Source organism: Pichia kudriavzevii, chromosome 2 (genome assembly GCF_003054445.1).
Source record: "Pichia kudriavzevii chromosome 2, complete sequence".
NCBI classification, from domain to species: Eukaryota; Fungi; Ascomycota; class Pichiomycetes; order Pichiales; family Pichiaceae; genus Pichia; species Pichia kudriavzevii.
Genome location: NC_042507.1, coordinates 1,436,577 through 1,450,755, shown reverse-complemented (window position 1 = coordinate 1,450,755; position 14,179 = coordinate 1,436,577). Strand labels below are relative to the sequence as shown.

Genomic DNA, 14,179 nt, shown 5'->3' with positions numbered 1-14,179 from the left:
TGCATTTACACTATACACAAAATTATCTTCATAACTGATTTCCTTCAGTAATAGTATGATTATGCCTCAAAAAAAAAAAAAAACGATGAAATACTTCTGTAGTGATGGAAAGTTTTTATCTCCTTTATATGAGACTATCTCTTTATGCTAGTAATCATATCTATTATATGATTGGTTTCATTTTAAATACTGGAGTTAATTATAACATGGCTTTCTACTTTGAAAAATTCAACTTCCAAAATAAATCAACATTAAACGAACGCCACCACAATTATATATACTTTTCAGTTATTGATTCGTTGCCCCGTTTGTAAAAATAAGCATTTGTATCTTCATTGACTTCTTTCTTGCATCTCAAAAATTTGAAAATACGGGTATAACCAATATCGATGGGATTGGTTCTATGTTTTGTTTCGTGAAGTTCTTGAAGTAACAGCTTCAGAGCCAGTTTACAAAGTATATGTCTAAAGTAATGTTTGTGGGTAGTAATAAAGATAGTTGGGATATATAATATCAGTGGGACTCAGAACTTAGCCAGACATTATATTAAACCACTTTAGAGGTTTTTCCTGGATTTGCATGGGTAATGTAGGCGAATCATTTTGGAACCATTCAGTAGACCATCAATTGTTTTGATAACAATCAACAATAAAAGAGCCTTAAATTTCTTCTAGCGTTTGAATGAAAGTTTATCGGTCCATTAGATCATAGTAAATGGGAGACCTTGGAATGTAAGGGAGCTCAAGTAGATCCTTCGAAGTTACGGTTTTTGTATTTGCCTAGTTTTGGAAATAATATATGTTTGCTAACACAGAAAAATAAATAATACGAAGCAATTATTCAATCTGAAAATGGGTTTACCCCAGCAATCATAAGCATATAAAAAGACCTATATAAGCAAAGATAAGTTTATCTTTATATAGGATCTTAATAAGAAAGGATGTATTGATTTATGCCAAGTGCTGTGGCTGTTTATCCTTGATAAAGCAGGATCTACATTTTCAGACTAAATCAGTAGAGGTTCTTTGAAACAATACAATCTCTTTTATATGAAATAAAATCTAATCTCAATAAGGCTACAATATTTTCAAGCAACATTAACAACCAACACTAGATGCGAGCTTTTGGTTAACTGATGCGCCTATAGGGGCTTCCTAATAAGAAATCATCGATTTCGTTAAGATATTCACCATTCGTATTTTAGTTCAAGAGAATAAATCAGTGAATTGTAGGGAGATTCAATTTTGTGCTTGTATCAGTACAGTATCTGCTGACCGCCAACCTAAGCAGCTGATGAGAATATGCAACGTACAATATTACAAGCATATTCTGTTGAGATATTTGAACTGTCGGCTAGTTCCTTAGGGAATGTAAGCTCTTCTACTTGACATTTATCGTTTTTCAAATGATAACCTTAAATAGCTTACCCACGTGACTCGATATTGCAAGAAGCAACCAGCCACCATGACTTCATGGGATCAGGGGAAGAAGTATTTTGTTTCAGCTGCTTGTTTCCCCTGCTTGTTTCAACTTAATGGAAGAAACTCTTCATCGGTATGTATACCAATCATATTCTTTCCTGTTCTACAGAAGGTCTATTGTGCTACACAAGAATATAGGTTCAGTTCACATCAGGTTGTGTAAAAAACCATTGAGTACAGAAGTTGTTGGTATTCGTATACTTTTGAACTTGGGGTGTCATTGTAGCAGAGATCTAATTAGAATAACACCCGTGCACCACCAGCATAAAAATTCTAGACTTATCACGGCTAAAAAATACGATTTAATAGCCAAAAAAATATTTCTTTTCAGGCTCTAAAATTTTTTTATTTCAGTTTGTAGTTGTATTTCATAGCTGTAATATCCCTAGAATTGGTTAATATCTAGCCAATTTGACCAATACTACATTACTGCCTATTCAAAAATCTATCAGGACACACATACATACCCCCACTATTTCTAAGCTTTAAAGAAAAAAAAGACAAATACTATACTAGCCACCACCTATTTTACAATGGCACAGACATTAATCGAGGGAGGTTATAATTCTAAAGACGATTTGCAACATGGTGATGAATTTTCTGATATAGTGAGGAAAGATTTGTATATTGATCGAATTGGAATTTCACCTGTATTGAAATGCCAGGTTGATGCCGGAGAAGAGAAAATGGTGAATATCAATTCACAATTGCATTCAGACTCACTTGAAAGAACGAATAACTCTAACAATAGCAGTAGGGAATACGAATCTTCACCAGAATCAAATTTTCCCTACACGCCTATTGATTCATTAGAATCATGTACATCAAATTCTTCTGTTGGCCATGAAATGATACAGAGCATAGACGATCATGGTATATTCCGATCCCATATATTGGACGATGATTTCAGTAGTAAAGTCGATATTTTCATAAATAACACAGAAACAAATACAGGAAATGAATTATTGCAGAATGATAAAGAATGCGTAAATCCCCTGCATAATGACAAAATAGATCTAGAACAAGATAATACTACTGGAAAATTCCTAATCGATGATTTTGAATTGGATAAAGAAATTGAACAAATGATATATTCTTTTAATGGGCGACCAAAAAGCATACACCCCGAGCCTGGGCTGGAGAAAAACGTTCATATACCCAGTGTCGCTGTTTCAAAATCACAAGAGCTTTCTAAGAAACCGAACGATGGGAGACAACTTGAATCGGTTCTGCCTGCTCAGGCTCAATTTCCACGTAAAAGAGCCAATTCCAGCAACAATAGTACAAAAAAAAACGAAGGAACTAAAAGGAGGAAGAATAAGACAGGAAAACCGAATGCACAGCCACAAAATTCTATTTCTAGTTCATCGAATGAAGAGAACAAGTTTTTGAAATGTTTTTCCATTTTGAGAACCAACTATTTATCACTATGTGAATCATATAATAAAGTACTAGATAAACTCGAATTTGTCGAAGAACAAAATAAGGCTTTACTTGAGAAAACAAAGGCAGTTAGTGACAGTGAAAGGGAAAAATGGAAGATGGAAAAAGATAGATTTCTATTGGAGAGAGAAGACATGAAGGCTTATTTGGATGGCTTACTTCACGAGGTAACTGTGTTAAGACAGCGAGAAAAGGCAAGAGAGGATGATGGTAGATCAAGGCATTGCAAACTTTAGCATCATATATATATATATATATATACATAGTATAAGCATGTTGTCTTGATTTGACCAAACTATTTACTAATCATATATCCATGTATAGACTATAATTTATAAAGCACTTAATACGACATCTCATCAATATGTGTTTTTCTGAAAGACTCGAAAAGCTCTCACACTAAAAGTACTTCACGGAGAATCTTCTACTTAATGCATAAAGAGCACCTACAAGAGCTAACGGGGGAAATAGTACCTCTGCCAGGTTAACCCAGTAGTCAAAACAAGCTTTACTATTTAAAGCATGGAGATGATGACAGACAAATTCGTCAACTTTAGTTACCAAATCATCCAGTGTTCCATTATTTTCGATTATATAATCACTCATTTGGGCTTTCTTCAAAACTTTCATTTGGGAATTGATTCGGCTTAAAGCCTGGTCTCGAGTCAAGTCTTTGTTTCGGTGTAATAACCTCCTCAGCTGAATTTCATCATTACAAGTTATCGTTAGGACTTTTGAGCATAACCAATCCATTCCGCTTTCAAAAAGGAGAGGAACGTCCAGAATAACGACAGGACTGAAACTAAAATACTCTTTCAATATCGTATGTAGAATCTTTTTCTTAACAGCTGGATGTGTTATTGAATTCAGCTTTTCTAAATCTTTCTTGTGTGTGAAAACATGAGCTCCAAGAGCTCCCCTATTGAGTACTCCGGTATCGAGGTCTACTAGATCTGGGATCAGAGGTGCAAAATATTCAACAATGAGATTGTAACAAGGGGTGCCTGGCTCCACAATCTCTCTAGCTATTTTATCTGCATCAATGATCGGAATATTATGCTTTTCAGCAAGATGCTTGGATACTGTAGATTTTCCTGTTGCAATACCACCCGTAAGACCTAGAATAAGCATATCTATTAAGAGCTTTGGAGTGTAAATTCAATTGAGCTGCCTATTGGAATTCATCATTTCTTCATAGCATCAAAACCCCAAATCTGAGACACCCTCAAAAAATTGCGACATGAAATCAATAAATGAAAATATGTCCCTATTCCACATCTTTTTCCAACATCTGGATATTGTTGGATTAAGATTGATAGAGAGATCTCAAGACGCCATAGTTAGATAAACAATTTGAATTCCAAGGCACTAAACACTGAAATTGATGAATTCCACGAAAGTGCAAAGGCTCAAAGATTGGCTAGAAATACCTTGTGAAAATGACAGAACAAAAACCAAAGCATTTATTTCAGAGGTTCTTCACGTGACTAATGACCCAGACAAAGGACGCTGTATAGTGACAGGTGAAGAAGTACAGGCATCAACCAATCTGATAAAAATTCCCAAAAAGTTTTTACTTAATTATCTGAACATTTTAAAATTTTTGTCTCCATTCAACCAAAATGCTTTAGCCTTTTTGAAGAAAAACATTACAAATTTTGATGTCAGAGTATTTGACACCCCACAAGATGCAATTACCGTCTTATATTCCAAATTGGACTTTGATCGATTATTGAAATTGACTTCACATCAACTTTTAGTTCTTTATATATGCCTTGAGAAGAAAAGAGGAAAAAATTCTTTTTGGCAGCCGTTGTTAGACTGTTTTCCCAACCTAGGCGAATATGAGGGAATACCCATGACCTGGAATCTTAGAAATTCACCGCCTGTATCCAAAAAAATATATAATTTACTCCCGAGATCATGTATTTTACATTCGAAGAAACAGATTGAACAATTTTATAATGACATCCACCAAATATCCAGTATTTCTGGCAATTTAGAATTAGGTATTAAGGAAGAAGAATACTTATGGGCATGGTTGGCAGTGAATACAAGATGTCTGTACTATAAGCTACATTCATGCCTCCCTATTGGAAAAACGAAATTCAAAGAGGAGAGCAGCATAACCATGGTGCCGTTTGTTGACTATATTAATCACAAAACCATGGATTCCAATGCGATTGCCAAAGAAGCTAAAAGCGGTTATGAAGTAGATTCAATAGATGGAATCCAAAAGGATGAGCATGTTTGGTTCAGTTATGGTCCTCATGATGACACCTTTCTTCAATGCGAGTATGGATTCTCTACATCAGAGTTGAATTATATGTCTTCAAATGATTATAGCTATAAGTGTTTCAATCCGTATAACACTGTCAATATATCCGAAATTGTGAAAAAGTTGCTCAGTTTACCGAAGAAGAAAAATGTGGTGGAGTGGTTGAAGCAAGTAGGTTATTACGATGATTACACATTGGGCATTGATGATACAAGGTTATTAGGTGGTAAAATAAACGTTTCTGTCCATCCTTCATTTCGCACAAGGATAGTCCTGGCTTCTCTAATCGAAGCAGAATCGGAATTCACATTCAATGAACTACAACGATCATATGTTTGTCCTGCGAGACTAGAAAAATTCTACCAAGGATTAACTGAAGGTGAGTATTATCTCACAACAGAAAAGGTGTTGCTAAAGAAAATACTGAGTAAGTTAGAAACTGAATTGAAAGATCGGCTCACTAGTGTACTTTCTTTTAAAGTCGATAGTAGTGTTGAGAGTAAAATCACTACATGCAGAAAGTTACTTTTAGATGAACTGTTCATTATTACTTCGTATTGATTGTAATACTACAGATATAAGCTCAAAAAGAGAAAAGAATGAAGGTAGATTAAAAAAAAAGAGGAAAAGCTTTTTATTTATTTAGACCATACATATCATATCAGTATATACAAAGTTGATTTGTTATGCTTCAAAGCATACTAATTATTGAGGTCACCTATGTATCAAGTAAGTTGTAAAATGTTAATATTAGCAAAACTATTAGCAAAATTATTAGCAAAATTAAAGTTGAAATCACCACCTCTGTTCACTCGAGTCTTCCCATCTATCACTGTTTCTGCTGTTTCTGTTACTTCTACTTTTGTAACTGTCTCTGTGATCATTTCTATAACCACCTCTATTGCTGTCTCTGTAACCACCTCTCTCACTCCTGTTATTTGACCAATTACCCTTACTTTGTCTATTGTTGTTTCTACCGTTAAAAGAACCAGACTTGGATTTCTGTGGACGTCTACCAGTGAAGTTGTAATAATCTTCCAACTCTTCCCACTTTAAACCCATTTTGTCAGCCATGTTGTAAGACATGGTCAACTTAACCGGTTCTTCGTCTTCGTCATACACAGCTTCACCAGATAATGCGGAGTAGGTTTTAGCGACATCCATCGCGAGAGCTGTTTGATTTAACTTTGCAATCTTGGAAGGGATGTTCCGGTAATGAGACAAATTCTTCAAAAAAGTCTCGTCTAAGTCTAGGTAAGAGTTAGTTTGTTTCTTGATTTTTTCTGCAACATCTAATGCTTCAGGTGTTGTACTATCAAATTCGATTGTCTCACCAAATTTATTACCATTCTTAATTAGTGCTTTAACGAAAGGTTCTTCAAGTTTGGAAGTGAACAATAACGCTTCACCCTTTTTACCTGCACGCCCAGTACGTCCAATCTTGTGAGTATGAGAGTCAATTTCAGAAGAAACGCCGATTTGAATAACATGGGTAACACCAGGGAAATCCATACCTCTTGCACCAATACCCGAAGCAACGAGGATGGCATTGGATGATTCACGGAAAATCTTTTGAGAGTTATCACGTTTACCTTGAGGTAGTTTACCATGGAAAGGTAAAACACGGCGACGACAACCTTCAGCCCTTAGAATGTCCGAGAAAAGTTTGGCAAAGAAATCAACAGATGAAGTGGTACTTAAGAAAATAATTGGTTTGAAGTTCTTTTGCCTTTGGTTATCCAAAATAAAGCTTACCGCAGCAATATAAGAGTCGTAGATACTTTCTGTTTGAACCAGGATTTGAGTGATGTTTTCGTTGACTTCCTCTGTTTTAGCACCAGTGACGTCAACAAAGGGGAATTCGGGACCGATTGCACGTTCGGCAAGTTCGAAAACATCGTCACTAACAGTGGCGGAGAACAACATTGTCTTTGGTTTGACTGGAGCACCTGGTTCCTCGACACCTTTGATTGGTTTACGAATGGCGTTTAGTTCGTCAATGATATTATTGATATCTTCTTTGAAATTACCATTCAACAGTTCATCAGCTTCATCAATGATGATATTTTCGAGATGAACGAGAGAATCACGAAACGCTTGACGGTTCTCCAAGGCATCCATAAATCTACCCGGGGTTGCCACGACAATAGGAGGAGCGCTTCTACCGGGGAAATAATCCATTGTTTGCCTGTAGGGGGTCTGACCAATAACCAAGGGGATCGATTCCCAGTTTCTAGGGATTCTCAATCTATAGTTGGAGGAATCCCTTGGGAATTTTCTTGCACCACAGTCGTCCCACAGGGTGGAGATGGATTTACGGATCTGTGTGGCCAAATCACGGGTTGGGGCAAAGATGACCGAGTTGACGTATTTGTCGGTGAACTTGACATCACGTTCTCTTGATTTCAAGACGGAATGGATGACGGGGAGACCAAAGGCAAAGGTCTTACCGGTACCTGTTTTCGCACGAACAACGATACCGTGTTCGGAAGAGACAAAGTCGTTGATGCACTGTTCTTGGACAGGGGTGAGGGTTGGACCAATGGTCTTTGCAAAGGCCCTCTTCAAAGTAGGATGGAGGTTTGTCTCCTCAACTACGTTAGAGCTGATGAGTTTCACGGCGTCAGCAGCTTGATGTTCTAGCGCCTCAGCCTCAGCCTCAGCCTCAACAGGTGCACCTGCTCCTTCTGCAACATGGTTGGTCTCGCCACTGTGGTGGCCCATGGAATAGTGTCTCGAGAGGATGCTGGTTCTAAGACCCCCCATATGGAGGGGGGTCCACGTTTTTCTCAGCATGGACATGGCGACGCTCATAGTGGGTCGGATCGGTTTCTGTGTATCAAAAAATGGCCCTGTATTAGAGTCTGTGTCTATCTAGCAAGGAGATGGTAGAGGAGAACCAGTGTTTGTGCCTGTGCCTGTGTTTGTGTTTGCGTTTGTATCTTTATTAGTTTGTATCTCTACAAACAGACAAGTTCTTACATCAATACAGGTTTCTCCATCTCTCTGCACAAGACACAATTTTCATGTGAAAATTTTTCCTGATACGAAAAAGCGTCGCGACTAGCGCAAAGGTCTTTTTATTATTATTATTATTATTATTATTATTATTATTATTATTATTATTTTTTAAAAGAAAAAAAGAATCATTGTTTTCTTTCTTTCTCTGTTTGGCGTTTCCAGTGCACAGGGGGCGGTTGTTCCTCAAGGGAGGGCGAGTTGACTGCGACGCCATAGAGACGGTTTCTCTATTTTCGGGTGTTAGTGTTGTCTCTTTAGGGGAGACACACACATGGAACATCTATTGAGGAGAATGAAGAATGGAGAGTGAAGAATGGGGGTTCATGTTGGGGACCTTCCTAATTGGGAAGGTGAGAACAAGTTTGTAGACAAAACAAAAAAAGCAAAATAAAAAAAAAAATAAAAAAAATAAAAAGAGGTGGATATCAACAGATTGAATATTCAAGTTTATCAGTAGATATGTATAGTTTTGGACAGTGAGTATACGACGTTGAGAGTTGGGCAAGAGTTCAGGGGGAACATGAACAGAACATACATCATTCCGCTGTCGCCAGTGGCACGGTTCATGGCGACGCAGCTTGCCTGTGCGGGAGCAGACCCGTGTATTGTTCTTCCGCAGAAGATGCGAGAGGTGTTTCTCAAGTCACAGTCTAGTATAACGTATATCAACAGGATCTCTAGGGACAACTTGTTCCAAAGGCGACACACGTTCCCCTCGGTGAGTGTGGACCGTCTTGTGTCGGTGTGTAGGCCGGCGGAGGCTGTCATGGAGAGGACTTATGGGAGTACCAACGAATCTGAACGGGTTGTTTTGAGAATGAATGCCCGTTTATCGTTGGTTGTGCCTGCATCGCATGTCAAGACCATACTCAATCCAAACACTTCGGAATGTCCTTTCATTCCTCCGCCGGACTCAGACGTTATCATTCTGAACCCGCATTTTGGGCAGGTTGAAGGATATGTGAGAGCAATTCGGGAGTTGTACATGGACGGGGAGCGGGAACCGAGGATATGGTCTGCGATATGCACGCATAGAGTGACGAATGCTCCGTTTTGGGGGGTGGAGCATCGATCTATTGGGGAGTTGAAGATTGCCAGGGTTCCATTTACCGTTGTTGACGGGGGCGACGACTATCAAGACATTGCCAATGTTGGCCATGACGAAATTGTGCAGTCGGAGCTGGTGAAAAACATACTGAGTATTCCAATGATGTTACCACAGATGCAGAGTTATAGACAGCAGGTGATGCTTACGGCGGAGCAGACTGTTGTGGAGGCGGCGTTGTCGTTGGCTACCATTGAGGAGTATGCCGACGGGCTAGCAATTGGCCATTTGAAAGTTGAAGATATGGTGGACTTTACCGAAATGGCGGAGATTGCACACTTGGAAGGATCTTCCGGTTCAGATTCCGCTGCCAGGAGCATGATGTTGGATATAGTTACAGAGGCCACACGGGTCTTGAAGAGACACAGGCTCGTCAAGCAGATATCGGTGAACTCCCCAGTAGTCAATGCCGTCCTCTCCAAAGAGAGACTTTATAATCTTTCTTTGAATATTGTCAACGACCATACTCTACTAACAAAACTCAATTACAGTTTTGACTCCTTCCGCCACTTTGAGGGAGAATTGAAAGATGCATATGGTTGTGCTGATACTGGTGGTGATACCGGTGGTGACGTTAGGAGTCCACCACATGCAATCCATGCGAATCGATATATATGCGAGCTCGGCAGCTTATTTGGTATACCCACTCCTGCAAATAGGAAGGTCTGTGACCTGTACGAGGCCGCTGTCGCACAGAGTGCTTCTACACCTTGAAGTTCACCGCCAAGTGCATGATATTCAGGAAACTCTTAACTGGCGTTATTAAAGTTATATATTTTATATAGATACAATCGGTTTATAGATTTGATAAATATTCAGATACCAAGGTCTCCGGATATACGTATTTGTATATGAAAGGAAAGAGGAAAAAAAAAGACAAATGATAGGGGGAGGGGGGAACAAAACAGAAGAACAAAAAAAAAAGAAAAATCAAAGTTGAATAGAAAATACAACAGCTTGTTTATCCTTTGTTAGATCCTGCGTCATCTCCTGTACTGCTCGATCCTGTGCCATCTTCGAACAAGGGATGCTGACGATTCGTGTCATTCAATTTGAGAACACTCACGTCCGGCATATTGAAACCCATCATCATTGGATTATAATTTTGTAGCGACGCCATCCCGTTCATGTTGTTAAGACCATCCATCATCATATTATTGACATTGCCAAACTGATTAAAATCATGGTTATTGTTCATTTGGTTTAAGTGCAAGTTATTTTCGAAACCATTCATACTAGAACCATTTAATGGCATGTTCATCAAGTTGTTCAGATTCATATGGTAATGATTATAATTCATACCCATATTCACATTATTATAATTATCAATGTTGCTCATTGAGTGGAAGTTATTTACATTCTGATATCTATTGACATCGTTGAAATTATAACCTTGGAAGTTATTCATCAAATTCATTTGATTCAATTGATTCATAACATTTGCTTGTGATTCTCTTTGTGTCGAAGGTCGAGACTCAGGTTGCGATTGAGATGTCGACCTGAAATTCCCTTCAAAACTACTATTGCTAGTATTATTTTCGATTGGATTCCACTTACTGAAAAAGTTTGAATAATTACCATCTCCCGTATGATCATTATTACTCAATAATGATAGTTTTTCGTTAATAGATGAATTGGATTGCGAGTAATCCATATTTTGTAGAGAACGTGAATTGTCGTCAGTGATACCTATATTACTAACAGAAAACTCATTGGATTTTGAAACATCGACATGGTTACTAGAAACATGACTATCTGGTTGTTCGTGCTGATCTTTGATACTTTCCGAATCTTTATTGAAAGATCTATCATTAACATCTTCATTAATAATAGAATCAACCATACTAATATACTTCGAATGTGATTCAGACCCTTCTGGTTCATTGTTAATGACATTTTTGGTAGTGCCTGAAGATTTATTAGGGTGTGGCTCTGCATGTACCTTATTTGATGGTGAGTTGATAGAGCTCGAGCTTTGCGGCCTTTTGAGACCTTTACTGGTATTTTGTTTCTTCTTGAGCTTATTAAACTTTCCAAATGAGCCAGGCGGTGGAGCCCCAAAGTTACTAAACGAACTACCTGCATATACCATTGGCACAGAGCCTTTAAGATTCTCATTCAATCTAACAGGACCATTGGCGTTTGAATTATTATTGTAGAAAGAAGTATCTTTTTCTTTTTTCTTATTTTTGGATTTGTTATTACTGGCTTTAGTCTTGTCATTGACTTTTTTATTACAACTAATAATTTTCGGTTCAGTAATTTCTATATCAATTTCTTCATCAATAACAAAATGACCTAGCTTATTGGACTCGTTTTCGATATTGACTTCTTGCGCAGCAACGTCAACATTATCATCGCTACCAGGATCCGGTTCGTACCATTTGATTGTATCTGAATTCTCTATAACTAACTGTTTGCCTAAGACAATGACGGCAATTAATCTCAACAGATTGTCATTGATTTTGATTGAGAGTCCATTAACTGAATTGTTCGACATGTCTGCGCCATTCACATCAGTTTTGCTATCTAGGGTAGATGGTGGTAATGTTTCTGGCAATTCGCCAATTAAAGTCAAAACTGATTTAGCATCCTTATGATACAAATGTGAATCTTCAAAATCAGTTAATAGGTAATTGATTGGCTTGAATTCTCTTAAGGCAACATCTTCTTTGAACAACCTCTTACGTCTAGGTTTGTCAGACAACGCTTTGACTAGTGGCTCACCTTGAAGTGCCATTGGATAAATAGATTTAAGATATGGTATATTTGCAGAATTGCCAACGTAATCAAGCGAAGCGTTCACTAATTGCGCAAGTAGACTAGCAACATTATTATTCTCCCTTAAATAAAGTCTTGCGATTTCTCTTTCTTTGAACCAGCAAAGTAATAGTCTTAGAACGGGTAACAGAGATGTGGAAAAAGACATTGAAAACTTTTGATTGGCAGAAAATGACGATGCAGAAGAGGGTGGAGTATCTCCGGTAATATTGGTATTAATTGTTGACATCATGGAAATGTCATCCTTATGATTACACCGGCAAATTTTTATGCAAATTTTAAGAAATGTTTCTAAGTATCTGAAGATAAAGTTTAAGTAATCAGAAAGAATTTCAGTTGATTGCGTCAGATTTGAATTATTGTTCAAGTTTTTTGAGTCAATCAACAATTCAAATCCACCTGTAAGTATGACCAGCTGCTTAAAATAAAAATCGTTGAATATTTGTTTATGGAAATCTAAAATAGAGAGTAAATAATAAAAATCTGATTCAATTATGTCAATAGGATGTCCTGTTATTAAGAAACCAGGCTTTAATCTCCATTTGGAAGGCAATAAGTGATAATTGAATAAAATTAAGAACTGTGACTTTAATAAACTTAACCGATCATTCTTGGTAATCGTTGATCTATCCAATGAATTCAGCTGCTCAAACTTTTTCAGAATTGAATTGTTCTTTGCATTTTTGTTCAGCAAATTGAGTAAATTAGAATACGCAATTGTCAAGGGAGATGAAGTTAAGGAGGCCCTAATAAAGTTATAGATGACGTTGAATTTATCGTCTTTCAAATTATCGATAATGGCAATATGGTTGTAGGGGTCACCAAGAGAAGGTAAAATTAATAAAGATAATTTGTAAAGCTCAATCGATTTGGAATAATTGTTATTATCCTCCTTTGAAATTGATGTTGCTGGTAAATACGTTTTCGCCACTAGAGTCCGATACCTCGATAAGTCTCCAATAAACAAAACACATTTATGAGTTAAATAGATTATGGTTGACGCCAAATGATTCATCCCTGGATCTAAGAGTGACAACCTAGCATCCTTTGATTCAGAGACTGAAGTTAGATCGATTTTCAAAGTTGAACATATTTTCTTCACCGGAATAAAAACGGATAAGTCATAAGTATTCAAGATGGACTTCAAGATGAAAAAATAGAAATCATGGGCTTTGGAGATGAATTTAACAAATTTCTCAAACAGCTTTCTATATTCAACAAATAAGTTTCCATTTCCATTTCCGGTTTCATTGCCACCATTGTTACTCGTCTTGCCGTACTTGTTAGCATGACGCTTTGTATTTGAACCGGAATAATGGCCTTGATCATGTGCATCCTTAGTGGGTTTACTCAACTGATAAAAGGCATTTTGAAAATATTTAATAGCCGGATGATGAATTTCGATCCAAACTCTATCAACAATATTCCCTAGCGAGTTTGAAGGTGTGTCGTTTCTATCATTGACAAGAATACCCCCCTCGGAAAGTGTCAATTCTTTAGACGCTGTATATTCTTCGGAAAGATTTCCCAATATAAACGAAGTGAATTTCGAATTACAAAATGAAAGAGTCCCTTGTAGCAAAGAAGTGTCTTGTTGAGTGTTGAAATGATTTAGAATATCACGTATTGTGGCCTTGTTGGAGGATATTATCGAGTCAATGTCAATTTGTTGCTGACGTTCCGTATTGCGTCTACTATATTTGTTATTTTGGCTTCGTTCGCCCTGCTCATCAGAAATGACGCTCTGTGTGTCGACGGACATCTTAGTGACCAAGGAGGAAGCCAACTCTGGTAATGGGTGCTGGCGCAGTGGCTTTCTTGAATTGCAGAGGCTAAATGGACAAAAGGAAAATAGTGGTATTCAACTGTACAGGTCTGAAGGTGTCAAGGAAAAAAAACCAATTTCACAAAAAAGTACTATATACTTGAAAACGAAAATAATATACTGAAAAGTTTTCAGAACCAGACCCAAAGCGGCGCGTCGATAATATCTTGCTACCCTTTTAGGTTGAATCAATAATTAAAGCATGATCTTCCCACTTTTTGTCTGTATTCTGCTATTCATTTAAG

General features: G+C 37.4%; 6 protein-coding genes across 6 annotated transcripts; 3 read left to right on the top strand and 3 right to left on the bottom strand.

Annotated features, from left to right (window-relative positions):
* Positions 1-2,014: 2,014 nt before the first annotated feature.
* C5L36_0B06910 (uncharacterized protein) lies at positions 2,015-3,160 on the top strand (the record flags this gene model as incomplete). The annotated part of the gene is made up of 1 exon (XM_029465064.1): positions 2,015-3,160. The coding sequence occupies one exon, from the start codon at positions 2,015-2,017 to the stop codon at positions 3,158-3,160; it is 1,146 nt and encodes a 381-aa protein (XP_029320923.1).
* A 163-nt stretch (positions 3,161-3,323) lies between these two features.
* Positions 3,324-4,055, bottom strand: C5L36_0B06900 (uncharacterized protein; the record flags this gene model as incomplete). The annotated part of the gene is made up of 1 exon (XM_029465063.1): positions 3,324-4,055. The coding sequence occupies one exon, from the start codon at positions 4,053-4,055 to the stop codon at positions 3,324-3,326; it is 732 nt and encodes a 243-aa protein (XP_029320922.1).
* A 253-nt stretch (positions 4,056-4,308) lies between these two features.
* Positions 4,309-5,763, top strand: C5L36_0B06890 (uncharacterized protein; the record flags this gene model as incomplete). The annotated part of the gene is made up of 1 exon (XM_029465062.1): positions 4,309-5,763. The coding sequence occupies one exon, from the start codon at positions 4,309-4,311 to the stop codon at positions 5,761-5,763; it is 1,455 nt and encodes a 484-aa protein (XP_029320921.1).
* Positions 5,764-5,997: 234 nt separating this feature from the next.
* C5L36_0B06880 (uncharacterized protein) lies at positions 5,998-8,016 on the bottom strand (the record flags this gene model as incomplete). Its single annotated transcript, XM_029465061.1, has 1 exon — positions 5,998-8,016. The coding sequence occupies one exon, from the start codon at positions 8,014-8,016 to the stop codon at positions 5,998-6,000; it is 2,019 nt and encodes a 672-aa protein (XP_029320920.1).
* Positions 8,017-8,743: 727 nt separating this feature from the next.
* Positions 8,744-10,042, top strand: C5L36_0B06870 (uncharacterized protein; the record flags this gene model as incomplete). Its single annotated transcript, XM_029465060.1, has 1 exon — positions 8,744-10,042. The coding sequence occupies one exon, from the start codon at positions 8,744-8,746 to the stop codon at positions 10,040-10,042; it is 1,299 nt and encodes a 432-aa protein (XP_029320919.1).
* A 247-nt stretch (positions 10,043-10,289) lies between these two features.
* On the bottom strand, positions 10,290-13,871 carry C5L36_0B06860 (uncharacterized protein; the record flags this gene model as incomplete). The annotated part of the gene is made up of 1 exon (XM_029465059.1): positions 10,290-13,871. One exon carries the CDS (start codon positions 13,869-13,871, stop codon positions 10,290-10,292), a length of 3,582 nt encoding a protein of 1,193 aa, XP_029320918.1.
* Positions 13,872-14,179: the final 308 nt, after the last annotated feature.